Source organism: Rhizopus delemar, genomic scaffold (assembly GCF_000149305.1).
Source record: "Rhizopus delemar RA 99-880 supercont3.21 genomic scaffold, whole genome shotgun sequence".
Lineage (NCBI taxonomy): Eukaryota > Fungi > Mucoromycota > Mucoromycetes > Mucorales > Rhizopodaceae > Rhizopus > Rhizopus delemar.
In genome coordinates, this window is record NW_027137847.1 from 206,366 (window position 1) to 233,814 (window position 27,449).

At 37.3% G+C, this 27,449-nt stretch overlaps 9 protein-coding genes across 9 annotated transcripts; 4 read left to right on the plus strand and 5 right to left on the minus strand.

The window, feature by feature from the left end:
• Positions 1–3,035: 3,035 nt before the first annotated feature.
• Positions 3,036–3,539, minus strand: RO3G_16644 (uncharacterized protein; the record flags this gene model as incomplete). The annotated part of the gene is made up of 1 exon (XM_067671228.1): positions 3,036–3,539. The coding sequence occupies one exon, from the start codon at positions 3,537–3,539 to the stop codon at positions 3,036–3,038; it is 504 nt and encodes a 167-aa protein (XP_067527329.1).
• A 3,780-nt stretch (positions 3,540–7,319) lies between these two features.
• Positions 7,320–9,124, plus strand: RO3G_16645 (uncharacterized protein; the record flags this gene model as incomplete). The annotated part of the gene is made up of 2 exons (XM_067671229.1): positions 7,320–7,692; positions 7,821–9,124. The coding sequence occupies 2 exons, from the start codon at positions 7,320–7,322 to the stop codon at positions 9,122–9,124; spliced, it is 1,677 nt and encodes a 558-aa protein (XP_067527330.1).
• Positions 9,125–9,535: 411 nt separating this feature from the next.
• RO3G_16646 (uncharacterized protein) lies at positions 9,536–11,337 on the minus strand (the record flags this gene model as incomplete). Its single annotated transcript, XM_067671230.1, has 6 exons — positions 9,536–9,928; positions 9,983–10,486; positions 10,551–10,602; positions 10,797–11,058; positions 11,108–11,127; positions 11,207–11,337. The coding sequence occupies 6 exons, from the start codon at positions 11,335–11,337 to the stop codon at positions 9,536–9,538; spliced, it is 1,362 nt and encodes a 453-aa protein (XP_067527331.1).
• A 665-nt stretch (positions 11,338–12,002) lies between these two features.
• Positions 12,003–13,163, minus strand: RO3G_16647 (uncharacterized protein; the record flags this gene model as incomplete). Its single annotated transcript, XM_067671231.1, has 4 exons — positions 12,003–12,295; positions 12,355–12,532; positions 12,588–12,987; positions 13,063–13,163. The coding sequence occupies 4 exons, from the start codon at positions 13,161–13,163 to the stop codon at positions 12,003–12,005; spliced, it is 972 nt and encodes a 323-aa protein (XP_067527332.1).
• A 509-nt stretch (positions 13,164–13,672) lies between these two features.
• RO3G_16648 (uncharacterized protein) lies at positions 13,673–14,501 on the plus strand (the record flags this gene model as incomplete). The annotated part of the gene is made up of 7 exons (XM_067671232.1): positions 13,673–13,721; positions 13,776–13,825; positions 13,989–14,079; positions 14,241–14,267; positions 14,321–14,346; positions 14,399–14,434; positions 14,487–14,501. 7 exons carry the CDS (start codon positions 13,673–13,675, stop codon positions 14,499–14,501), a joined length of 294 nt encoding a protein of 97 aa, XP_067527333.1.
• A 526-nt stretch (positions 14,502–15,027) lies between these two features.
• Positions 15,028–15,450, minus strand: RO3G_16649 (uncharacterized protein; the record flags this gene model as incomplete). Its single annotated transcript, XM_067671233.1, has 1 exon — positions 15,028–15,450. One exon carries the CDS (start codon positions 15,448–15,450, stop codon positions 15,028–15,030), a length of 423 nt encoding a protein of 140 aa, XP_067527334.1.
• A 2,708-nt stretch (positions 15,451–18,158) lies between these two features.
• Positions 18,159–19,607, plus strand: RO3G_16650 (uncharacterized protein; the record flags this gene model as incomplete). The annotated part of the gene is made up of 6 exons (XM_067671234.1): positions 18,159–18,402; positions 18,452–18,600; positions 18,646–18,880; positions 18,936–19,106; positions 19,160–19,323; positions 19,383–19,607. The coding sequence occupies 6 exons, from the start codon at positions 18,159–18,161 to the stop codon at positions 19,605–19,607; spliced, it is 1,188 nt and encodes a 395-aa protein (XP_067527335.1).
• A 2,488-nt stretch (positions 19,608–22,095) lies between these two features.
• RO3G_16651 (uncharacterized protein) lies at positions 22,096–24,761 on the minus strand (the record flags this gene model as incomplete). Its single annotated transcript, XM_067671235.1, has 6 exons — positions 22,096–22,587; positions 22,643–22,747; positions 22,851–23,096; positions 23,160–23,706; positions 23,769–24,435; positions 24,611–24,761. 6 exons carry the CDS (start codon positions 24,759–24,761, stop codon positions 22,096–22,098), a joined length of 2,208 nt encoding a protein of 735 aa, XP_067527336.1.
• Positions 24,762–25,536: 775 nt separating this feature from the next.
• RO3G_16652 (uncharacterized protein) lies at positions 25,537–27,255 on the plus strand (the record flags this gene model as incomplete). The annotated part of the gene is made up of 4 exons (XM_067671236.1): positions 25,537–25,572; positions 25,633–26,170; positions 26,234–26,529; positions 26,572–27,255. 4 exons carry the CDS (start codon positions 25,537–25,539, stop codon positions 27,253–27,255), a joined length of 1,554 nt encoding a protein of 517 aa, XP_067527337.1.
• Between the last annotated feature and the right edge of the window lie 194 nt (positions 27,256–27,449).

The following is a 27,449-nucleotide window of genomic DNA, read 5'->3' on the forward strand; positions in this document are numbered from 1 at the left end:
TCTAGGTAGCATTCAGACTTGAACATCATTGGTTTCTTTTTATAAAAAAAATCGATTCGACATAATAAAGCCTCTTTTTTGCCTGAAGATCTAGTTAGGAGATCACCAAATGACATATTCGCTAGGCCTTTAATCAACTCTTTATCCTTTTAATCATCTAGTATATCCCATACATCCTCTTCATTTTTAGCTTTCCTGTTCGACAGTGAAACAAACCAAGCTTCATATGGTTGAGCAGTGAGTCAAGCGGCTTCATGGTATAAAATAACCAAGTTTCTAGGGTACATTTTTATTTAAATATACTCTCAAGGCTATACTAAGACTACTTGATCATCCTTGCATGTAATTTATCGAAAGGTTGCAGACTTTCTATTGCAGTTATAAGGGTACGCAGGGGTGGGAAAAAAAGAAACGATTGCGATATAAGCATAGTGCGCTTTAATCTCAATTATCAAGCACGGACTACAATCGTACTATAGATATATCAAGACTTTAAGCATTTTTTTTATCTTTATTTCTATCCATCCATTCCTAAAAAAAAAGAGGGGTATTGTTGTTTTTTAAATGGAAAACTGTACAACTGCACTACAAAGTTCAAGGCCTAAGCACATTACTCACATAGGTAGAGAGACGATGTATACAGTGCAAAAAGCAGCTACAGCGATTGAGATCTCCTGAAGATATTAGTCATACCACGGTCAACATAAGCAGATAGCCTTATAACGAGGAAGTATCTACCTATTGTTTGCCAAATGATGAAGAAGGACAAAAGTGTTTGACTGGTAAAAGTGGAATCTTGCTACTAAGGGACAATTTGTATTACATAACTCTCTATCTAATTAGCAACATTTTACTTTAAAAGAATTACTTGGAGAGTAGAGTGAATTTATTGTAGAGCGCTGCTCTATATAACACATCTACGATTTGTAGATACCACCTATAAAATAAAAATCGACCAATGTACATACAACTATGGCAGTGTAACCAAAGGTCTTTCGCACAAAGGCAACACATTTGAATTTGTTCACATGAGATTTTTATCTATGCTCTTTGTGAAAAGGAATGGCCGGTTGCAACAAAGGAAGCCATATGGGTGGTTAAACCAAATGACATGGTGGATTTTTTCAAAGGTGGACGCCAAGTGCTAATGCTATATTTTATACCGATGGATGAATGGCAGCGTCCTAAAGGCAGCCCATCTGCGTCTTACAAGTATACAACCACAGGCAAGTCCACTTTTTCCTTTATCGTAGCTCCTAATATCAACCCGTTCTGACATGTTTCTCTAGTTTATACCCTCGGTGTCTCCAAGGGAACAGAATCCCAATATCGCTTTAGGATTGGAAGGCTTGATGTCAACCAATGAACATGTAAATGCTGTGTAGAGTAAATGCAAAAGAATGGATAGGAAATGTAGATGTTGATTTTCTCTTTTTCTTTGATAGACTCTGGCACGACAACTCCAAGAAAAGTTTATTTGGGATATCCTCGAGATAACCAAAGGTGCCTCTTCTTCCTTGGAGTCCATCTTAGGTTTGAACGGTAAGAAAGCCTTTTTAAAGTACCTGGCTGATCTTCAGTACTGCATATCTACTATGGACTGTAGTCTTTATGAATTATCAATTGCTGCAAAAAAGTTGTAACATCTGTTCTATTGGGTTATTTGAAAGCTCCCAGTTTTTTTTTTTTGAAAGGATCTTTAAATGAAATATGAATTGATTGTACACTACAATATGGTATCTTTGACAGAAGCATTTTATGAGCATGTAATTCTATTGGGATTCTATAAACTTGTTTAGCTTCTTTTTCACAGGCCGATTTCCAAGAACAATTTGTTTAAAAAGTGATATCGAATCGTTTATCCATAGTATCCCCTTTACCTTTTTGCTCCACAAAAAATTGTGGATCAAATGATTTCTATTAACCCCTGAACAAAAATTGATAAGAGTGAAAGTGATAACCACATTTAGAGTAGGTAGACTTATTTATAGCATCTTTATGCTGAGAAGAAAGCATCTGATAAAAACAATTTGTCATGGTTTGCAACTTTTTCTTCTTTCATGAACAACATAAAAGCACAAAGACAATAGAAAAAGAAACATTTTTTATTGTTCAATCATTGAAGTAACTTTTATAGCGTATGCCAACATGTTACAGTCATGACATACTTTAGAAAGAGATATTCAAAGAGTACAACCTGTGGATGATAACAATCCCAAGTTTGCAAGAGCATCGTTTCAAAGCAATCGCATACAAGATCTAAATTTGAATCAGTCATGCGTACATTTTAAAAAGCAATATAAACAATCATTAAGGAATTCCAAGCGTAAAAAACCACCGCAGATGTATCAATAGAAGATAGGAAAAAGACATGTGTGAGAATTTCATCGTATAATCTACTTTTGTATTAGGAAGCGTGGTCAAGTAAAATCGGCACATTTAGTCCATGAATTTAAAATCTGAGCGGTTATAAGGTCTTGTAAAGATGTTGAATCTAAGCAAAATGGATAGAGTGCATGACTTCAACTTTGGACATGCAGGAGTGAAGATGAGATCTAACTCTGGTGAGCATCATAATTTAGCTAATGTATGTTTATGATATTTATAGAAAAAGAAATAGCAGGCTTCATATTAAGAACAAGGCTAGATCTTTGAAGGTCATGGAGTGCGTGAATCCAAAAGTATCACATTGGTTCATTTTCAATAGTATACAATTCAAGAATAGATTATGCATAGCATGTATTAAAGTAATTAAAGTATCTCTGCTATAGGAACAATAACTTTACTGATTTTAGGAATCGAGATGAACTTTTTATAGCTTTTAGAATTTGGTGGCTAGTTGTCAACTCATAATAAAGTTTTTTGTTGTGAAAAAGAACAAGTGAGCACTATTAAAATTCAAGTAAGGCAACCGACAGCTGTCAACTTTTTTTTTTTCTATTGTTGAATAAAAGACATGTCTATTGAAAAAGAAATACCGAAATGAAAAGCTGGATGATAAGCAAAAGATCAAAAGAACTATTCTTGAATATTTTTTATTTCAAAAAGACAAGAATAGCCGAGATGGTAGTCAACATAAACATGAGCATCCAAATTCTTTCAGATTTTCTATTTTTTTCAAATTTTATTTTCCAAAAGTTAAATTCGTTCAATTGTTGAATCATTTGCTGTTGAGTCAAGTCTATTTCCTCAAATTTCTTTTTGGCTTTCCTTTTCATTCGATATAACTCTTGTTCAAACAGGTCCAGTCGATCGTGAAAGAGGATATGATTATCTACACCAACGTGTCTATGATTGTCTGCACTGTTGCTGCTGCTGCTACTACTATGGATTGTGATGGGTCTAGGAGGAGAAGGTTGTTCTGGTAGCGGTGGTGGTGGCGGCGATAGAGTATCTTGATTCTTTATTACTTGATCTTCAGCAATCTTTGCTTTCCACTTTATCCTGTTTAGCTCATTCATTGCCTTTTCTATCATGACAGCAATATAGATTTGCTGTAATTGGGCACTTTGACTCAAGTATTCTTTTTTTAAAGGCATATTGCCAATCATCATGTTATCCGACAACACCCTTTCTTTTTTCTCTAGCCTTCCTTCTCGACTCAGCGTCTGTAGATCAAAGAGCAGGCCTTGCAGTGTATCCCAGACAGCACCAGACCGGTCTGTAACAGGCTCATCCATCAGGAACAATTCATAAGTCCAGACCTGCCACCGCACCAATCCGTTCTGTGCCCTGTCCTTCATGACGATCCCTTGCTGTTTGACGCGTCGAGAGATCTGCGTCCGAATTTTTTGTGATACCAACTCGACACGATCAAAGGTGGTTTCTAAAAGAGCTCTGGTTGAGTATTGCAGGTGGGGTATGGAAGGCACGGTCCAGTTGTGCATCATTTCATTTCGATTCATATTGTCGGTCGAGTAGCAGTCGTCCAGCATGGTGCTCACCAACAGACGTAGTTCTTCCTCACATCCTAAGGCACGGACCATCCGTCTGCCTTGATCCATACTGACCCAGACGTCGCAAAATGGAAAATGGATATTCATAAAATCGACTTCAAAGTCCGAATGTTTCAAGTCAAACAGAAAAAAGCCCTCGGTGATCGTCAATCCGCAGGCTTGAAAGAGTTGACCGGCCGACAGATAATGTTGTTCAAAGTCATGATGAATGAGGCGATAGATGGAAATATGATTCAGATCGACCTTGAAAACCGGATACATGCGATTCTCTATATTGATCTCATCCTCCCTTTGCCAATTAAACAATAGTTGAAATTGTAACGGAAGTATTGTGTCCATAGACTCGGTATATAAAAAGAGAGAAGAGAGAGAGAGAGAGAAAGAGAGGAAAAAAAAAAAAAAAAAATCAAATAAACAAAACGTCACATCTTCTTTTGGTGTGACAACAACCCTTTAAAGTTCCTTACACATGACAAATTCGTATTGCCTTATCATTAAATCATAAGCACTTTATATCCATTGTTTTTTTGACAATACTGAAAGGCTAATTTGTCCTACTATATATCAATTGGTTGAATACTAACAATCTTATGAACTTGTGTGCGATCTTTTCTACAATAAACTGTTCAATTTGACAAGTTTGTTCTTGTTGAAAGAAATTGAATTTTTTATTTTGTATGATGGACAATGTTGATGTTGAATTACAACATACCCATCAACCAGTACAATCATCTATCTGTCAGAGTACAGTGTCAATTTTGGTTTTTCGGGTATTTTTCAAACACTGAAAGCCAAGATGAAAAATGAATGTTTAAAAGTGACTCGCCCAATTAAGAAAATGGGATTATAGATTGTAATTTCCAAAGAGTTGAGCTTACGAAATGAACCATGAAAGGAATGTATTATTATCACGTTGCCAATAGAATGAAAGACTATTGAATATCTAAATGTATTTTTCATTTGGAAAGCTCGATTTATACAAGGTGATAAAAGCTGAGCTCAAGTCAATTGAATTGGAAAGCTGACTTGAAAACAGTACAACGCCTTGATCCTCACAGTGCTTCCCTAAAGCACCTTTTTCACTGCGAGCATCATCATTAAAAGGAAAAAGAGATGAAGCAACTAATGATCTGTCACGACCCAAGGTGCATTTTTCTTATCCTTTACGTCAGTAACAGTCTAGCATATAATTTACTAAGCTCACTTCATGAAATTATTTACAGCCAAAAAAAAAAACTTACATAAAGGCGTCAGTATAACTCATGTATAGGAGTAAATACATACATGATAGTACTGCTGTTGCTTTTGTCTATATCATACGTTATGCGCTTCTTTTTAAATCAATCATAAGTTAAAGATCGCAAGTGGAATATACTCTTATTTCAAAAACACTAGAAACAAATTCACCTTTAACCTCCAATGAACCTCAATTTGCTAACCTCTTCTTTTTCATCAACAAAATAACTGTGTTTTCACAGCATATCTTTCATCAACTTTGACATCTCAAATCCTCTATCGTCCAATCCTTTGGTAAAATGAGCATCCTCTCTTTTACCCACCTTACAAGAGCCCTAGCTTATTTGAGATACCCCCCTCACATTCCTTCCAAGCACCTCACTCTTTCCTTCTTATTCGAGCCCTCTTTTCTCTTTAGATTCTTTTAGCCACTGCCAATGGTTTTGTATATTATCCTGGCAGTGTTAAGCTGTATTTAGCATATTTCTATTTTTTTTAAAAAAGATATACCCAGTTTGGAATTATCAACAGGGAAAAAACAAAGCATGTAGAAATAGTTTCCGTTCAGCTACAGACACTAGTTCAATTGGGAATTATGTTTGGAAAAGAAAAAACTTATGGAATATGGGTGTAGGATGTAAAGTGCTACTGAACACATACTGTCAGTAAATTTGATGACTTGTAATCATTCATCAGATGAATTATGTTCCTTCTTGATTCAAAGTACAAGCGATTAGGATAAGAAAACGGCACTATTGAAAGCCTTTGTTTATCAGATCCATCTTCTGAAGAACAGGGGAAATTTCATTTAAATTATCTGAGAATGCAAACCGACTTGGGCTCTTTTCGCTCTTCTGATACAAACCCTCCACCCTCTTGTTCAACAAGATATTCATTTGATGAATGGATCAGTCATTAACAAGCTGAACAAAACACTTTTTTAAAAAAACACATACACACACTTTATCATTATTATAAGCACGGATGATATATGATGAATTAGACTTGTTTGAAGCCACTTTTTGCATACTGCAATGATCGGTCTCTTGATCTTTTACAACCCCTCTTCTTATGTTGCCTTTTCAGAATGTGCCAATTTTTCATTGTTCATTGAGATGATGCATGTGTTTCGTAGATGGGAAAAAGGAGAAACACAAGCCGATTGCTTTGAATTGTATAAAAGCACGTCCTTTCTATGAGCGAAAAGCATCGAAAAGTATTTCATTCTTGGTAACTTTCTGTCATGGATTGGTAGCACATTCGATACGTCACTTGGTGGTAATAAAAGAAAGCACCGTGTCATTCATTTTAATGCGTTTCATAAAAGCTACTGTGGAAATGTCTCTATCCGATGTCCTAGACTCGTGAAATATTTATAGCTCCAAAATTCGTTCATTTAAGACTCAATATTTGATTTTCTTTTATTAGCTGAGCCTGATACACGAGAAAAAAAAATAAAAATATCACTGTTGAACAACTAAAATAAAAAAAAAATCACTGAGCTCCTACAAACAGCCACAGCTATACCCTATTTAGCTTTCACTCCGTTGATGATATTTTACGCAAGCATCTTTTTTCTCTTCAAGTCAAGATAGAGAATCTCAAGATGAAATCATGCAATGTTTTCAGAATCTTTGTAGCAGGTATAAATCGATTGCATGGTATTACATCTCCTTTTATTTTATCCATTATATTTATGGATTGTATTTCATTTGTTCGATTATAAAAAATAATAGAGGACAAGATAAACTGAGATTGAAATGAAAAGGACATGGTAGCCCAAGATCTTATGCAATAGGTTTATTCTTGCTACAAAAGATTCTGAAAACATTGCATGATTTCATCTTGAGATTCTCTATTTTGGCTTGAAGAGAAAAAAGATGGTGGCGTAAAACATGAAAATAGAGGTGAACGGGATTGATAAATTCAATAGACGTAAAATCTAGAACGAGATGTAAATTTAACAAGGAATAAAGGCGCAAAATTAGGGGTTTAATGCGTAGTAAAAGCTTTGCGCAAACCTATATGTGATACCTTGTATTTTCTAATGACGATAGAGTATATAAAGCAGAACTTTTTTTTTTTTTTCTTTCCAATTTTTTTTTTTTATTTTTTTTTATTGAACAAATGCGAGATATTCCAAGTCAGCAATATCTGAAAGAGGTACCAAAAGCACCTGAAGATGCTTTTATTCGTACAGCGACGCCTTCCAATTTGACCGAGTGGATTGTTTATTTCATTCATCGTTTTCAATCGGGTAAACGCTATCGACCTAGTGGCTATTGGCGATATGCTCTGGGTGTTTACAAGAATTTGTTTTTATGTTTTTATTTCAACTGGCTTGCCATCTTTACTGCACCTATCAGTTCCCTGGCCTTCTTGTTGTCGTATCCTATCATCAGTGGATTCCTGTTCTTTTTTGAATTGGGACTCAAGTTGTTTATGGATGGAATGGGTGGTAATCATCTTATGAAACTGATTAGTAGAGATTATGGTTTTGGTAAATAAATAAATGTCCTTTTTTGTAGGTTGTACACTGATTCCATCTATGTAGGCTTTGGCATGATCAGTTGGGGTAACTTAAATAGCAGCAAGGGAAAAATAAAGGAGACTCACATGCATCTGTAGGTGCGCCTGAGCTTTTGTTATCAAAACAAACAGGTGAGTTGATCAGAACCACGCTGCCTTCTCTTGGTAAACCCTCCCCCTTCAGCACAGACCACAGGAATCGCGTGTTTGATATCAGCATCGCTCAAACCATGCTTGTCCTATCCGCACTTGTCTATGAACGCGATGATGAAAAGGTCAGGGAGGCCCATCAATCCAATCTGGATCACCAAAAGAACCTCACCAAAGACATGGAACAACGCATGCACCGATTGGTTTCAGAATCCGAAGCGTCCATACGCCACATTGCCCAGCAATACGGTCTTCAATTTGCCGGCATGACCGAGCTGAAATCGCTCGGGGGGCCCTTCTGTGGTCTGTACTGGTCAGAGGATCACCCGATGATGATCGTGGCCCTCAAGGGCACGACGCCCACGAATTACAGCGAGTTCCTTGTGGACGCCACGTTACAACGCACCGACGCACGTACCTACCTCTTTGGATCCGCCCATGAAGGATTCTATGACAGCCTGTTCCCGACCCACATGGACGATGAGCACAGTGGCGACCCCTACTATGCCATCCAGACCGCCGTCGTCCAGCGCGCCCAAGAGATGCAAGCGCGCTTTCAGCAACCGATCCAACTCTGGGTCACGGGCCACTCCTTGGGCGCGGCCATGGGCTCCCTCCTCTTTGCTCGGTGGCTGAAGTGTCCGGGAGACATCGAGCCCTACTGCACCTTGCGCGACTGCTACATGTTTGGCACGCCGGCTGTGGGCGACAGTGACTTTGCCTCCGAGTTCGCCTCTTATTCAAACCTGCCCCTCCACCGGACCTCGACCCTCTGGCGCGTCATCAATCAATCCGATTTGATCTGTCACCTGCCCCCGGGCTACAACAGCCCCACAATCGGCCACTATGCGCCTCGAACGGATTTCTTCAACTATTCCCATGTGGGCCATGCTGTCCAGATCACCCACCCGATCCTCAACCCAAAGCCGCTCAAGGCCTACCCTTCCCACTATGAAACCAACCTGAACGTGATCCTCTCGTCCGGTCTCTGGAAGAAAGCATGGTCTCAGACGGCGGCCAAGCAAGAGCTGAAACACTCGACGGCCAAGAAAAGCAAGTATGCAAAGACGTCAGACACATATTACTCTGCCTGGACCAAATATGGAGTGGATCGACTTGGCTTGGACCCCATCAGTTTCATCGAATCCCTCTATCCCTTTTTTATGCGTGATCATCTGCCTATTCATTATTTTAATGGATTGGAACGCGCAAGAGAATATCAGATGCTTGTAGAGCAAGGCATCACTCAATAAAATTTTATTCTATAGTTTGTCAATTTGTGATTTTAGCATGTCTTTATGAAACATGATTCTTGCTAATTCTTCCAGTTGAACGGTATCCAGCAATCGAATCGTCACCTTGGGTGCATGTCGAACACCTGTGGCCTGATCATTGGGTTAGTGTCGTAAAACAAACGGATTCATTTACCTTCACCAAGGGGAACAGTTGATCCCCCAACAGCTGCTTTTGTTCGTGAAGTGGTTTTCCTTCGAGTGAGATCAAGAGATTGCTGATTTCCGTCGGTGCTTCGTTGATGGCTACCACGGGCTTGGGTGGAGGTAATGAATAGGTCTGGGGTGGAGAGGGCACCCTGGAATCCATAGAACGTTTTCTGCTGCAAAGAAAGATAAATAAAACCTGCTGATAGTCATGTCCCGCTTTGCTTACCTCACAAAGTCCTCATCGTTTTCTTCCTCATCTTCTTCTTCATCGAATACTTCTAATGCTTCCACCGCAGCCTGAATTTTGTCCTTTAAAAACTCTTGATTAAATAAACAAAGAGACCTTTCCTTTCTCTTCAGTGTCAGCAGCATATCCACGACATTGTCCAATTGTGATTCAAAGGCGCCCACTCGCTTCACTGCCTCTGTCATCTTCATCCTCTGCATCTGTGCACTGGTCTCGGTCATGATGGATTCCATGGATCCCTTACGCTTCAGTCCTTTATGTTCCACAGGTGGAGGTTGTATGGATGCTCCAGAGGCGAGGGAGGCTAGTGAAGGCCGTGTGAATTGGCAGGGTGCTGGAGAAAGAGGATGATAATCGATGGCAGATGCCTTTTAAGGAAAGGGTTATTGTTTGTAGGGGGGGGATGAAAACAAGAGTATTACCTTTCGCTGTAAAGGAATGGATGCCATGTCTTTCAAATGCATCGGTTCCTCCATTTCCATCATACAAGGTTTAACTAGATTGAAAACAGGGTTATTCTTGTTGTACTCTCCTTTTTTGTGATAGTTACATTCATGCGGTTCAAAATAAGGAGGAGGGTAATCGATGGGAGTAAAATTAGAAGGAGCAGAGGACGTGGTGGTGGAAGAAGAAGATTTTATGGGATTTTTTCTTTTGGGTTCATGGTAGGCAACCGTCATCGATTTCGAACGTACCATGAATCCATTCATGGCCTCCAAGGCCGCTGCTGCCTCTTCTGGTTTACTAAAGGAAACAAATCCATATCCTTTCGATAAACCTGTCACGGGATGACTCATCACACGCGCAGAGACAATCCGACCGTATGGACGAAAGAGTTGAAAGAGGTCTTGGTTTTGTATGGATAAATCGAGATTTTTAACATAAAGGTTCATATAATCCACATAACCATGACTCTCTTCTTGACTCTGCAAGTGTGAGTGTGTGTTTACATATTAGAACATAATAGAAATCATAAGCAATAGATTTTACCATAAGTTGCATAGGATTAGTCATGTTATTTGCCATAAGTATTGTTACTTGACTATGAACAAAAAGAAAGAGAAAAAAAGGAAAAAAAGAAATGTGTAAGACATTAAATATTTTTTTTTTTGTATACATGACCAGCACATTTGTTTATTTTTCTTTCTCTCTCTTTTACTTACATTAAACAACCTTCTATGACTTTATTATTCTATCCAACCATTAAACCATTGTATTCATTTTGTTTTTATTTACGTTACCAAACTATACTGACACGCATCTGAATCTTGCCTTGTGACATATTGTACAAGTCCCATTCCTTGTTTGATGACTTTACACATCGCAAGCACTCCAAAAGGTCTGCATACATCATACAGTTGATGATGATCGATATCATCAGGTAAATTTCTTACTTGTAAAATAGAGCCTTCTGGCTGCTGAGTATCTTTGAAACACAATTTGAAGATGGCATTGTTTGGAAATACGTAGCCATTATAAAAGGAATATGCCTTTTCAGCTATTTGAAGAAAGTAAACAAAAGTTTGCTTTTTTGTTTATTTGTTTACCTGATTTCATGTCTTTGAAACTAATGTAACCACCCAACCTTTCTCTCCTCACTCTGTCCTCTGTAAATTAGAATATGAAATTGGATGAGATACACTTACTGAATAGGTATAAAGTCTTGTAATACTTGATATATTTCAATGTCTGATATTTGATTCTCTTCATCTTCAAAGTACAATTCAATGGGTTGCATACTGTTTTCACGAGTTGGTAATCGAATGATAGGCTTCATGTTGAATAGGAAAAATTAAAAAAAATTAAAAATAAAAAAAAAAGGCGTGTGCGTTTCTAATTAAATGTATCGTTTTTTTTTTTTTTATGAACCCATCTTTTTGTTATGGAGTTTTAAAAAGGAGAGAACAGACAAGACTTTTTATGGAAATTTAAACCGTGTGTACGACAGCTTGTATAGATTCAGACCATGTGTAGATGACAACAATAGGACTCTCGGTCTGTATTCAATGAGCGCTCGCCTAGTTTTTTAGGATGAAACTTAATTTAAAATAAATCACATTATGCGCTTGTTTACAGGTGACAGATGATCGTCTGTTGTGATAAACAAATCATTTTACTTGAAGAAGAAGTCTCTTATTTGTAGCACAATGGCTTATTGTTTCATTTCTCTACATTCATGGTGACCTGCAAGTCAATGGACATGCGTGTTTGTTGCCATGGAAATAAATGATTCGATACTCACCAAAAAAAGATCAGTTGCCATATCCACTCGTTTTACTCTCAGCTTTAAAATGAGCTTCATTCTTGAGTCTACTGCACAGCAGCACACGTGTTTTTAGCTTGTCTACAGGCAACTTTTTTTTCATAAAATACGGACCTCTTCATCCGTGCATCGACTTTTCACAAAAAAGTTAAAATAGTATACACAGTCTATGCTTTTATTTAATCCTGATGCTTTCTTTTACGTTCCTTTACAACTTCCATAGATTCCCAAAGATCATCTTCATTTTCTTCATCAGCAGGTTTGGATGGAAGAGGATATTCAAAGTCCTCATCCACCAAAACGCAGGTCAGTCGTTGTTTCAAGTAACTTTTATCCACCAATTGACGGTAGACTGTACTGGTCTCATGCACCCTTAAGAATCGATCCAAAGAGGTACTTATCACAAACTGTTCTCTGTCTATTTTCTCATCAAATGTGGCCTGTGGCGTTACTGCCAAGGCAGTACAAGCACCTGTGAATCCTGTTGGCTACCGTGTTAGCGTCATGCTACCTTTGGCTAGGTCAGTTTACCTTTGTATTGAGCAGATCTTTTGCCCGTTTGAATATCAATGGTACCCACGGTGCCCATTGTATCCGCAAACAAGACATGGTTGAAATCTTTACCCACCGACAAGACCTTGATCGGGTGTTTTCCAATCTCGATATTCATAGTGGGTCGTCTTGCTACCTTTGTGTCATACAAACGAAACTACAGAAAGCTATCTTAGTCACTTTGTCTCACAACATATCAACTCTTTTCGTACTTGATGATAATGGGTGGAAACAGCTATTTTGGTTGCTTCCTTGTTCATGAACTGAAGGTCTTGAATCCAAACAGGCTGTTGAAGATCCAAAAAGTCATTCTTCACATTCTTTGCTTGGAAAATCAACGCACTGTTTTTTGTTGCATTCTTTTTGTGAGGGGATGTGTTCTTTTGTGGTCCTGTGGTGCCGCTCTCGACGTGCTCTTTCTCTTCAACAAGTTGATCAAGGTCATAAATGCTCAAGTCCTTGTCTTTTCCACCGATAGCAAAGATGTGTGTCTGTGAAGGATGGCCACGCATGATTTCCAAGTTGGATCCAAGGTTGGTTAATGTGATTGTTTCTTTCGCGTCTAAAGGTGTATAGGAAAGGTCGCCTGTTGAAGTACAAGCACATAGACGACTAGAGAGAATAAGTTGTAAATTAAAATGTCATTTTTTTTTTCCTTTCTTTTTTTTTTTTTTTTTTTTTTTTTACTTGTTGTGAATAAATAAACCAACAAAATAGCCCTGCTTTTCATCTGTGCCAACATGCTTGTTTTGTATTTCTTTGATAATCGAGCCGTCCTCGGGTGACATGAATTGGATTTTACCATTTTTACGTGCAACAAGTAACTAGCCTAGTTGAGTAAAAACAATGGATATGCATATCGGTTGAAAGAAGGCTTACCAGTTTTTTATCATCGAGTGTAACCCAAGATAACTTTTGAACAGACTGTGTTTTATCTACCTTTCCAAAAACTCCTGTCAAAGGTTGCAGTCCTGCCTCTTTTTTTTCTTCTTCCTTTTTAGCTCGTTTCTGTCGTCTTTCTTTTAATTTAGGTGGAAATGATATCCCTAACATAAACTATAAGTCTTTGTTATTTTGATTAAAGACATGATCTTGTACTTTACACTTTATTAAACCACTTTCATCACCAGTAAAATACCTCATTACAACAAGACCAGAAATAGAGAGAGAGAAAAAAAAAAAAGGAAATGGATGATTCCATTTTCGTAAAAGATGAAAATCTGTCACGACTCAAAAACTCAGCCACAGACACACTTTTGTAACAAAGCAACTCGTTCTTTGCATTTCTTTTGTAATTATGGCCAAAGGAAAACAAGCTGCTGGAAATAAAGGAAAAGGTTCTTCCGGTAAATAAAGCGCGTTATTTAGAATGTCAAAATATGGACTTTTCTTTTCAATAGAAAAAGAATCTAAAAATGATGGTAAATTGAAATCCGCACAGAGTGTCAAAGTAATTAAAAAAAGCAAGTGTGTTATGTCTGAACTCATCTTCCCCTTTCTTTCTTGGTTCTCTAGGTTAGACATATCTTATGTGAGAAGCATAGCAGAGTAAAGATATGAAAGGATCCTTATTATATGCATAACCACCAACCCAAAAAAAACGAAATATTTAGGCTATGGAAGCTTTAGCTAAAATCAAGGAAGAAAATATGCGATTTGACAAAGTAGCCGAATTATACAGTGAAGATAAGGCCAAAGCTGGAGGTAAATAGAATTCTGATTTTTCTGTAAAGTAGAAAAAAATTTAAAATATTTTAGGTGCCTTGGGTTGGATGAATCGAGGATCGATGGTTGGCGTTTTTCAAGATGCAGGTATTTGTGGATAATCTTATTCTTTGGTTACTATTTATAAATGCATTCTTTAGCCTTTGCTTTACAACCAAGCACATGCGGTAAGATGAAAAAAGATTTCATGGTATTTTATAACTTACATGATCAACATTAGATAAACCCATTTTGACTGATCCACCCGTAAGTTGATGATTATGTTGTAACAAGTAAGAATTCACATCTTGTTTTGTAGGTAAAAACAAAGTTTGGGTATCATATCATCATGGTCGTAAGTATCTTCTCTCTCTCTTTCTCTTTTTGTTACTGAAAATGATGATTAGGAGGACCGTAAATAACTTTAATAAACCAATGTCCCCTCAGGGAAACATTTTAAGGCACACATGTCCATTTAAACCCCCGAATGATCCGAACCTTCATCCGAAGGGGGGGGAGAGGAAGGAGTAAAAGGTGATGATTTAAAATACAAAGGAGAACAGCTTGATTTCTTTCTTTCCTTTCTTTTCTAATTTCTGTAAAAATGAAACAAAAGGATTTAATCACAAATTATAAAAGATGGGACGACTCACCATTTGAAATGGAGCTTGCAGAAGATGAAGTATTATCAAGAAGAACAAGCTCATCTTCACTTCGCTTTTCGCTAAAGGATAAATTTCGACATAGACGTCAACAAGAAGAATACCAGAATAAAATATTAAAAAAGATTTGTAACTGGTTTACTTAGTTTTGTTCTCTCTTTTCTTTTGTAAATAATTATTTTAATCTTTACTCAGTTGTTAATAAAAAGTTTTTTTTTTTCTTTTTTTTTTTTTTTTCTAGATCATTGAATGTGTGACAAAGAGTATATTTTATTATGTACATTGATTAGAGTACAAAAGGTGTAGGATCCTTTTTAAGTGAAAGATTGGGAGACGAAATCGCTCGTTTCAGTGATTTTGGACAGAGTCGATTGCTGCTCACAGAGAGTCGACGTCGTATGGATTGTGTCACACTCTTGGGCCTCTTGGGTGATGCGGCTCGAGGCATCAAGAGATGTTCAAATTGAGGGAAATAGGTTGTATCCTCCAATGATGTATGAAATAAATCCATATGAAGCATATTTCGTGATTCTTCAAATTCAAGTTCTTGTTCTCTAATGCCTATCCAACTTTCTTCTTCTTTCTCCTCCTCTGGATCCGGTTCTTCTTTGTGTTCCTTTTCTTCTTGTTCTTTTGCTTCCTCCTTAACTTTGCTCCTTGGTTTATTCTTTGTAATGAAAAGAGAAATAATCTGTTTTTTAAGTGTCATAATAACAAAGCGAAAAAAAAAAGAAACGCTTAAAAAATTGAAGGAGAAAAAAAAAAAAAAAAAAAAAAAAAAAACATCTGGCGCCAACTGAAAAAAAGTAAAAAACAGGTATCCTGAAAGTGTAAAATCTAAAGTCTCTATTTTATTAGCAAGAGATACGATGATCTAGCGAAAAAGGGGATTAAAGAGCATGATGATTTATGCTAACAAATACCTCTTTTTTTTTATAAAGCCTTCTTTTCAAATCTTGCTCAACTAAACAAACAATCGCGTATTTGTAACATCATCTTTAAACGAGTTGTAACCTTTTTGATTTAAAACCCATTATTGCTTTATGGAATTAATATGATTTGTTCCCACTCCCGCCCTCTTTATAAAAAGTTAATCAATAAAACAAATTGTGCGGTGTAACATCATTTCTTTCTTCATTCTAGACTTGGCGTACATTGCGTAATAGACAATAATGATGTAAACAAAGAGCGTTTTCATGAGAGCAATGGTCATGAAGAGCAAAAGGGGAGGCATCGCTCATTGATCTTGTCAGAAGATGATATCCGATTCTCTTTCCTCCCTCTCTTTGAAAACTTTTAAAAGAGAAAGGAGAGGATTTCACTTGTAAAAAGTCTCAAAAGAACCCACTCCCTTTTACTTGAACAATAATAAGATATTCAGTTCTACGTTCTCCCCTTTTTGCTATCATCTCCTTGTTGAATTTTACTTTGTATTCAGTTACAATTTTTCAACCAATAGAAATCCATGGACGATTTCAAATGCATAACATACTTTAGAAATGATGCGTGTATCTTTTGAAATAGGTGCCTGTCTTCCTAGTCCAGTCAATTGTGTGATTGACTATAGAATGATGTACTATTTACAAAAAAGATGAAAGGAATTGAGCTTATGGATGATGGGAGCGTATCGCTTTTTATTTCCATCATTGACTGCTGCAGAAAAGAAAAAAGAGAGATAAACTTTACAATCTACTTTATACAAAAGCACTCAACGCGTCAACGTTTGTGCTTTATTAAATTATAAACAAAAATCCAATGGCGAAAACATACCCTTTTTTCCTGCTTATTCTATAAAATGACCTCAAAGCTGTCCATATCCAATTTTGTCACCAACTCTCTCTTTTTGAAGCCAAAGCCCTTTTCATTACTTACTCTGACCATTCAGCAAGGAAAAAAAAAAGGGGAGGGAAGAGGTTACAATGACCACAGTACAAGCATACAAAATGATCTCCTCAATTGTCGGTTTCCTCTTTTTTAGGTGCCAAGGGGAAGAAAAACCAGTATTATTTTCTTTTTTTGCAGTAGCGGCATATGTCATTTGATGGAAAGACACAGAAGCGGTACAAAAACAAGGAGAAAGGAAAGAAAGAGAGAGAGAGAGATGTGCTTAGGATAGTTTTTCTGACATTAAAGAAATGTAGGCGTGTATCACAAAATGGCTTATTCAGTCCTTGCATGTTTTTAATCCTAAATGAATAGAACAAATAAAAAGCATTGGAGAAATAGAGTCAAATAAACCCAAGAAATCAATTCTATACTTTATCACTCATCTCTTTTTTATAGAAAAGAGGGGAAAGAGAAGAAGGTAATAAAAGTTCATAAAAGCCTTTTCTAACCCTATTCATTATTTTAATACCGAGCAAAAGACAAGGAGAACAAGGAATGTTGAGGGTTTTCTTCTTATAACAAATGATCTTCATGATTGAATAGAATATTAAACTGTTTTTTAATTCATGATTAAAAACAAGAAGAGTTGATTTCCGTTAAAGTAAAAAGTACAGCCATGCTCTCTTTGTTCACCTGAAACAATCAAAGGATAGCAGCCAAATTCAGTGGCTGATAAAAACAAATCAATCCAGCAGTGAGCTTGTAAGCTAAAACCAACCATTGTCCTTCTTTCCCCTTTTCTTTCATTTGTTTCAATATCATTCACTTTTCTACATCGCAACTTGCCATGTAAGTTGGCCTCCATCTTTGTCACTCCCTTTTGTACACTTTCTTTAGAAACCAAACCAGAAAAAATAGCTTTGGTCACCTATCCTTCAGCTTACTCTTTAAGGTAAGCCTATGTCAAACCAGATGCGCTTCGAAAGGGAGGGTAGACCTCCTGCTGTAGAGCATGTGATATCCCAAGCACTTCTCTTGGAAACAAGCTAAAGATCGGATTGCTTTTTAAGGGAGACAAAGAATAATTCAGAAGAAAATAAAATCCGATTTTGATCAAGGCAAGGTCATTGCCTTCTAATGGGATAACCTCCTCCAAGCAAGCACCCAAACGAATGGAGTCTCAAAATCGATTTCATATACGTCATACGTTTTATTACAGCAGAACATTCTCTTGTTCCATGTTGTCAATCAAAATCACAATGAATGACAACATTTTACGCCAAATATAGTTTTTATTGTTTACAGCCCTCTTCTTGAGCGATGAAGGTCATGCTTCAAATACACGGGGAAGAAGGAAACAAGTTTGTTTCTTTACTTCTTTTTTGGGAAGATGGAGGCAAGGATATCAACGTGAATCGTACTTGTTTCACAAGAAAGCAAGCATTTTTTATTATTATGATTATTCATTACTACTCTTGTGTAACATTTTCAATTGTATTTCAATTCAACCAATCAAATCAATCAAAACTTTGATTTATATTTGTGTGAAAGGGGAGGAAAATGCCCTTTATTTCTTTTTTGCTTTTATCCATGGAAAAGTTAACAACAAATTATGATAAATCAAGTCACCACAGCAATACGTCTTCTGCAAGTACCATTGTAGGTGTACATTATCAAGTAGGAAAGAAATTGGGTGAAGGAAGCTTTGGTATTATTTACGAAGGCTTGAATCTTTTAAATAATCAATCGGTTGCTATCAAATTTGAACCTCGAAAGTCTGAAGTACCTCAATTGAGAGATGAATATCGAACTTACAAGATATTGGCTGGAACATGTAAAGTCAAAAGGCTTATCAAACGATCTTGTCTAACTGTGCTCATTAGCGGGTGTTCCAAGTGCTTATTATTTTGGGCACGAAGGATTACACAATGTGCTTGTCATTGACTTATTAGGACCCAGTTTAGAAGATTTATTTGACATGTGTTCTCGAAAGTTGACCATTAGAACAGTGGCTATGGTGGCAAAACAAATGGTACACGTCCATGTCTTCATTGACTCCTATTCATTGTCCTTTTAGATTGCTCGTGTACAAAGTGTCCATGAAAGAAATTTAATCTATCGAGACATCAAGCCTGATAATTTCTTGATCGGTCGTCCAGGCACAAAATATGCCAACACTGTCTTTTTAGTCGATTATGGTATGGCAAAGTTGTATCGTGACCCAAAGACAAAGAAGCATATTCCATATAGAGAACGCAGGAGTTTGTCAGGAACCGCTCGCTATATGAGTATCAATACTCATTTAGGAAGAGGTACACAATCTCCCCTAACTTTTCTTTTCTCCTTTGCTTTAACTCCTGTGAATAGAACAATCAAGACGTGATGATTTAGAAGCTTTAGGTCATGTATTCATGTATTTCTTGCGTGGTTCTTTACCTTGGCAAGGCTTGAAAGCGGCCACAAATAAACAAAAATATGAAAAGATTGGTGAAAAGAAGCAGTCGACTTCAGTCAAGGAATTATGCGGTGCATTTCCAGGTAGCGAATACTCATTTAAGGAGTTTTTTTTATATGCTAATGTTATCATCCAGAGGAATTTAGCATCTACCTTCAATATGTCAGAAAGTTAGGGTTTGAGGAAACTCCGGATTATGACTTTTTAAGAGAACTATTTGATAAAGTATTAGAAAGGCTGGGCGAAAAAGATGATGGTATCTATGACTGGATGTTACTGAATGATGGCAAAGGATGGGAGGTAAAGAACAGACAAGATGACTATATAGTAAATCTAAACTCTCTCTCTCTCTCTTTCAGAATCGATTCAAGCAATTAAAAGATGCTCGTGCAAGGCGATCTGGCCATCATCAATCAAAGCAGCAAGTGAAAAAATCAAAGACTCCTGCTGTGAATAATAAAGCAATCGCTGATATGCCAACAACACCTGCATACATCCAAGACCCTTTCAATCAAACAAGAAAAGAAAGGCATGGTCTTTGGAAAGGTCTTGTCGGCTTTATTACTTGTACTGGTGAACATTAATCATAATAATAATCATCAAGATACCCCCCCACCTTTTCTTTCTCGCTTTTTCACATTATTATAGAACTAAACATAAAATCTATTTTTGCTATTATTTGACATGAATTGACTCAAAAAGTTATTTAATGGCGATGGTTGTACTTGGGTCCAAACTGAGTAACCTCTACGTTGACCCCATCTTTCATTTCATCTTTTAGAATTCTTTGCATTATTTCTCGTTTTTTGTCTTCGAACAGGTAAGCTCATGGCATGTCTTTTTCCCAATGTAATTGTTGATATTACGGTGATGCATCACATGTTCTCGTACTTGTCGCTTCAAGTCTGTTTCGATAGTCATATTGGCAAAATATTTGTCAACTCATTCACTTGTACTTTGCTTAATTCGGCTACTTTTATTGTTGGTGGAATAGACAGGTTTTTACATGGCTTCATCGCAGTTGGTTCACCAACACCATAAAATTATTAAAGTGCAGTACTAGAGTGGACTATGAGAAGGCTGCTTCTTTTTGTTGTTGTTTAATTTCTTTTTCTTTTTTTTTTTTTTACCTGACCAGCTTTCTGTCAGGTAAATTCACGCCAAGCAAATGAAGCATTAGAATAAAGTATAAGAAAAGGATTCCTCACATATTTGAATCTAACCATCAATTCAAAGCCACTAGGCTGTTGTTATTTTATTCAGATGCCGCTTAATGGCACATCACCCTCTTCTGTTCAATTTCCAGGTACAAGTTGCTTCTTTAGATGAATGCTATTGTTAGTCATCTTTCTATACATGTCATCTACAGAACATGCAATAATCTATTATTCTATTCACTTGTATCGTCTCATCTTGTTACAGTTGCAGCCCTAGATTTTACTTGAGCTTTTGTTGGTATCTTTTTATTTCATACAATCATAGCTAATGCATCTTGTAGATAGATCATGAAAAAGAGACCAGAAACATGTCACTCCGTGGTTTGCTAAAAGTAGACAAGGTGGAGGATCAAATAAATGATTCAAGCTATTTGTGAAAAACTTGAATTGAAGACAAGAATAAACCAACGCAAAACGCGCTTTTATCATTCTAGTCAACTTTCTTTGCAAAGACCTTTAGCACAGATGTACTTTATTTGGGTTTTACATGTCGCATGGATACTCTCGTAGGATTGCTAAAAAAATAGATGCGGTTTGTTTATGCTACACTGCTTTTTCACAGAATATGAATGGTTGATGTATGCAAACAAAGAGTTTGATAGGCTCATATTCAAAACACGATGCTGTGTGATTGGTTAAACATGTACACAGGAAATGTATTCACTCCCTATTTCTTTATAAACAGTACATTTTTTTCTCATACACTCTTTTTTCTTTCTTTCTTTATTCTCTTCAAATGCAAGGTAAGTCATGTCGTATACAACAATAAAGTCAAGAAGGCTTGTTCATAAATCTATTATGATGAAAAAAGGTTTCCTGTAATGAACATACATGTTCTATATCTTTCTGCCTTCTTTTTGTATTGTTTCTACAAGTCATCGTGTGCCACCTTCTTTAAATTTCGAAGATTGTGGCCACTATTGTAAGCTATGCAAACTAGCATAAGGGCATTGGTAGTTTACGACGAGTTGGAATAGGCAGGAAGAACGGTAAAAAGTATAAACAGTAATGAAGTACACATGATCTTTCTGAATTGCTTTTTCTATAAACACTATTCTTGATTTTATCTCTTTATACATTTCTAAAGGAATTTACTAATCTAATACGTAGTTTGGGTGAAAAGAAGTCCTAGATGTCTTTTGCTGTAACTATAAATTTTTGATAAAAGACATTCACGTCATAAATCTTATTCGCTAAACTTTTGTTGGCCACTCTTTTTTCATCCTGTAAAAGGATATCGTTAATACTAATTGAAAATGATGAGATGTATCAAATGATGACAAAGAGGAAGCAGTGTTATTTATAGCTATCCTAATTTCTTCTTGCATCTTACTGGCTTTGGATAGTGCTTTCTCTCCTTCTCAGTATGATCAGAAGGCTACAGTGCCACTGCAAAGTTAGTGTGTACAGTTAATGTTTAAAAGCAATATGAGTGTTTATCTTTCATCAATGTTTTGAAATCAAATAGTCTTTACGTTCTCATGTTTCATTTCGAACTTTTTTAGGGCTTTCTTTGTGGTAGCTCATAAAAAGCTATAGACCAGTACTCATGAAAGCTTTTAACATAGCTTGAAGAATTATTAAGAAACAGTTGTTTCTGTTCATAATGCAGGTATAGAGAAAGTTGAATAATCGATACTTGATAGATTTTTCTTTACTTTGCAATTTATCTGTTCCTGAAAATTAAACAGCGTAGAACGTTTTAAATTATATTTTAAAAAAAGAGAGAAAAACTGAAATACATAAAACATATCTTGCTATCTCCATTTAACAACAACAAAAACAACGTTATTTGTATTTACGCTTTATTGTGATAAAAACAGTTTTATTCACTTGTCATTTTCTCAATTTTTTTTTACCAAATCTGGCATTTTTCAGCAGGATTCATGGGCTTTGTGTCTGGACACTGAAACGCTTGGGCAAACTCAACATTATTTTGAACAGCACCGTTGACCCTGACACTTGCAGGAGAATGAACATCGGTACGAACACGTTGAACAGACATCTCGGGACGCATATTGGAACACCAGACTCGACCAAAGTTGATGAAAAACAGCTGTTGAGGTGAAAACTTTTCAAGGCCAGGCAAGGTTGCTTGGCCATCCAGTGTTTTCTGCATGGCCACATAGGCGGCTCGAAGACCCCCATTGTCAGCCAGGTTCTCACCGAGTGTCATCTTGCCATTCACGGGGTATTTGGCCTTATCGGGACCTTCGATGGAGAAGCCGTTGTATTGACGAATGAAGCATTGGGATTTGCCTTCAAATGCAGCCGAGGTCGCTTCTGTCCACCAAGAGTTCAGAAGGCCTTCACCATCGTAAAGTCGGCCAGAGTTATCAAAGGCGTGCTAGATGTGTCTGGTTAGCTCAGGGAAATGGGATGGATACAATCGTTTCTATTACAGTTATCTCATGGCCAATCACTGCACCAATTCCACCATAGTTAAGGTAACTGGGTAATTCCGTATTATAAAATGGTGATTGAAGAATACCAGCGGGAATGACAATCTTTTTTTTTTTTTTTTTTTTTTTTTTTTTTTTTTTTTTTTTTTTTTTTGAGTAAAAAGAAAAGATGAGCAAAACAAAAATCGATTATTTTTGTACTTCTTACCTTGTTGAAATTAGGAGAGTAGTAAGCATTCACTTCATGCGGATTCATGTACCATTCATCCTTATTCACTTTCTTTCCTACATTACTCCATTCTTTTTTGAAGTAAGCTTGGTAGACAGCAATTTGATTACCAAAGTAATCATTGCCGTTCACTTGCATATCAGAATAAAATTCAGAAAGAGAATCAGGAGAGCGATCATCTGGACTAATGATACTGTAGGCTTCCTGATGTCCAATCTTCTTCACCTAGCATTTTTTTTTGTTTGCATCAGGATACGCATACTCCTTTCGAAAAGCGTTTCTTGTTACCTTTTCAATAGCACGGGTACGGGTCTCTACATCCAACCATGTATTCTGTTCCAACCTTTCAGTCCAAGCCGACAAAATATTATCAATAAACGTAGCGACCTGCTTTCGCTGTGGTTCACCACCAAATGATCTCATCACAAAGTATCGACCGAGCAATTGTCCAAAGGCAGCGCTTGTGTTTGCCACACACTCACGTCCACGGGGCTTGGCCTCTGTAGCTCCACTGGTCAGCATACCGATCGTGGACCGATAGAGATCCCGAGTGACTCGATCAACATTACCAATGTTGGATAAAATGATCTTGATCGTGAAATATTCGCGAATGGCCTGTGTGGATGCTCCATCAGGACGAGTCTCACTCTGAAGTAGCCAATCGGTCAATTGCTGCATGAACTTGGGCGCAGTGACAATGATATTCTCTGGTAAGCTGACATCATTCGGCGCAAAATGACGTAGGATGCGGAACCAATCTGCAACTGGGTACTTTTGATGAAACTCGGTGGTGGACATGGGGTTGTAAATGGCTAGAGGATCCTGAAGTTGATCACTAAACGAGTCCATACGAAAGATGAGCGATTGTACTCGTTGGATGGTTATAAAGAAACTTACATGGGAAGAGTAATACTCGCAAGCTGTGTCTCAAATTCAACAAATCGATCCACCATGGCTTCAATGTCTACCGAACCAAGTGCGTTGAGCTTGTTCTCCGTCATCTTTTGCAAACGCAGGTTTGCATTCTCATCTCCGTTCGTGTCACCCAAAATAGAAGAGACCACAGAAACAAGTCCTTGACGGTATTTTTCCATAATGCCCGGCTGACTATAATATTCCCGAGAGGGCAAGGTAAGACCTGGTTGGTTGATAAAGATTGTATATTGATCCGGATGGCGGTCATCTACGCCCACTCCAATGGAGACCAAGTGTTCAACACCTTGCATATTTAACTCGATCAACGCGTTCGTCAGCACACGGACATGCTGAGGACTGAAGCGCTGATCAGAAAATGACTCTGGAGAATAACCCAGGGTGGTGAACATACGGGCGATGGAAGGAAAGATGGGCGTAGGACCGAGGTGATTAATTGCAGTTTCATCCATACATGCGTTATAATACATCTTTAGTTTATTGAAATTGACACGGTCTTTTTCCTTTTGTGTGTCACTGAGAAAGCTTGGATCAAGGTTCACACCAACCAGAAGATCATCATAATTACCCTCGAGTAATTTTTGAAGACTATCCAAATTAGCATTGTTCAAATCAGTAAAGGTACCAACACCTAAAAATGATAAAATAAGCCCTGGAAAGATTCGACGTGCGCTTTTTGCTACACAGTTTCACTTGCCTGATTCAGAGGCCGGAATAGTATGGTTATTGGCCCATCCACCACCTAAAAAGTACATACACATAGATATTAAGGAGGGGTTTATTTTACAAACAAGATTTAAATTTACAAGTATATTGGTAAAAATCGCTGCAGGGATCAATATTGACATTCAAATCATTCAAAATGGAAGTGGCTGCAGTTTGACAAGCGTGAGAAGTACAAACACTTGTGGCACGGGCCATGAGTTGAGCTGAATTTGTCGAGAGACCGCCGGGCATTTTGTATGTAGCACACAAAAAGAAAAGTAAAGGAAAAAAAAATATAGTAAAGCAAAAATAAAACAAAAAAAGACAATTTAAAATAAAAAATAATACTATGGCCTAGTTTAATAAGCAACTACGGGCGCTTTTACATATACGTGTAGGTAGAGAGGAAAAACGGACAGACTGATGGTAACTTTTTTGTACCAGGTTTGTATTACAATAAATGACGTCTGTTCTCTCCAGGCTTTAATGACAGAAATTTCTTCACTGGTTGAATTTGAAAATGGTCTTTCGCGTCTTCATATGTGATCTTTTTCCGTCATTTTTTCTTCTTTCTTTCTAATTAAAGAAATTCACCCTTTTTTTTATAATACGCTTGAAATAAGCTTTTTTATATAACTATATATACCTCTGTACATACAACAAGCTTAGAATGAGCACCGACACCAAACTTATTCTTAGTCTAGTCAACAGAATAGTAGCTAGAGTAAACATATCATGCATTCAATAGTATCCAATAGCTCACAAATTATCTAATAGCTATCTAATACAACAGACGTTGAGAATGACTCTTTGCAACACGATCCTTTAATTCAGCAATCGTAATTATACAAAAAAAACTTGACATCTTTACTAATCTCACTAAATCTTCACTTTTTTAACTATTTACGCGCCAAAAGAGGTATAAAGCGCCATTAAAGCACATATTTTTTTTATTTCAACTCATATATGATCATGTATAGTGGCGGCTTTGATTGAACTTTCAAAATACAGAATGTCAACCATTGCAATGGCAATTACCAATATGCTTGAAACCATGTCCCAGGTATTACTAGCAAAAAAAAAAAAATACAACAATCTTATCCAATTTATTTTTCTTGCTTAGACTACACCTCTTTCTAAACATGACGATACACCCAACTCAGGTTTCCAACCTCAGCTTTTCATGCTCCGTATACTAGCCGCCTGTATGCAACATCATTGGAAACATCATCAATCAAAACGAGAAAAGGCAAAGCGACGACCTGCTCTTCAACGAAGTGATGCTGTAGGATTACCCGAGGGATTATCGCTCGCAGACCCCCCTCAGCTGGACGAATCGCTTGCAAAGCATATCATACACGTCATCTCTCGTATTCTATCTCAAGTTAGTTCATTGGAAGATCGTGAACAGCATGGGTTTGTAGTAGCCAATGAGTCTAAAAGTGTAGTAGATTACAGGCCTGGTTTTGCGGATATGCATCAGGCATCCTGTCGAGTGTTGGCCTATGTGAGTGCTAGTAATTGGAATACGACATTTAGCATGTTTCGATCTAGAATCTTGCATTTAACTTCGACTTCAGAGGAAAACCCAGAAGTGGCAGATATCGTGATGCTTGAGTGTGCATCATTAAATTCGAAAAGGTTAAGCATGGTTTTGACAGGTAATGAAAAAAAGTGGTAAAGAAAAAGAAAAAAAGTAATTTTATACGGAGCTGAATATTTAGAGTTGTGTGCGTCTGCCTTGCATTTGAAAAAACCGGTGCAACAGTGGATAGCTGTAGCCCTTCGAAAGGCTATTTGGAACTGGATCGAGAGTTACACGTCTGAATTTATGTCACTGTGTCATAATCAAAGAAGGCTAGAAGGATCACCTGAGATATTATTTGACATATTCAATTCATTAGCTGATACAGCCAAGAAGAAGGCAGTCTTTTGGCCAGCTCAAACCATGTTACTTGTGCTTTGTCCAGACATTATGTTTTCAACTTCTATTGTTGGAGGAAACGCGTACAATAAGAAGGTAAATCACAAAGCACGTAGACATCATCTCATTTGTTCCTAGGCAGCCTTTTTGAGTGCACTAAGTAAAGCAATGAAAGGAGATCGTATGGGAGAATTGGCTGCGATATGTTATGTAGATTTATGTCGAGCCGCCACCTATGTTTCAAAAGATGAGATGACAGCGATTCGTCAAATTGTACCAGATGTTGAAAATGAATTGATTGATAAATTATTTGATCCTCACCGTTACCTCAGTGCAGAGGACAAGACCAATAGCCTAGGTGTATCTATCGACTACCAGCGTCTCATGGCCGATTGTATTGTAGCCATGTTTCGGTTGGATGTCGAAAGAACGGTCAGCACCTTGATCCCTCTCTGCTTTGAGTTTACTGCTCCCACTATCTTTAAAGTCAGTGTGGTCAAGGCCGCAGTGATAATCGCTTCCGAAGAAAATCAACTGCCCTGGATTGCCTCCATATCGGCTCTTCATGGCCCACTATGTAGTCGCATTCGTACCTTGTTTTTGGAATATTATCAGAGTGAACTTCGAGAAAAATCAGATACGTCTAGTCAATCTTCACGAAAGGGAGGATCACGTTTGAAAAAGGAGGTCAAGACGGCCTCATCTGAGCGACTTGAGTTGATTTTGGATGTCTTGCACTTGTACCAGACTGATCCACAGCTTGCTATATTAGTATATAAAAAAGAACAAACCCCCTCTTTTGACCAGCTAACTTTTCCTTGAACGGTGTAGGGTGATGACACAGATCGATATGAACAGAATGCTGCAGTAATGGTAGCCATAACAAGATATTTAAGTGATGCTAGTTTATCTGTGAGAGAAGCTGCTTCGGATTGTTTAACCAAACTTCACGCACCAGATTATATTCTTTTATGGGGACCACCCAATCGTTTTATGGAATTTTTTTGGAAGATATC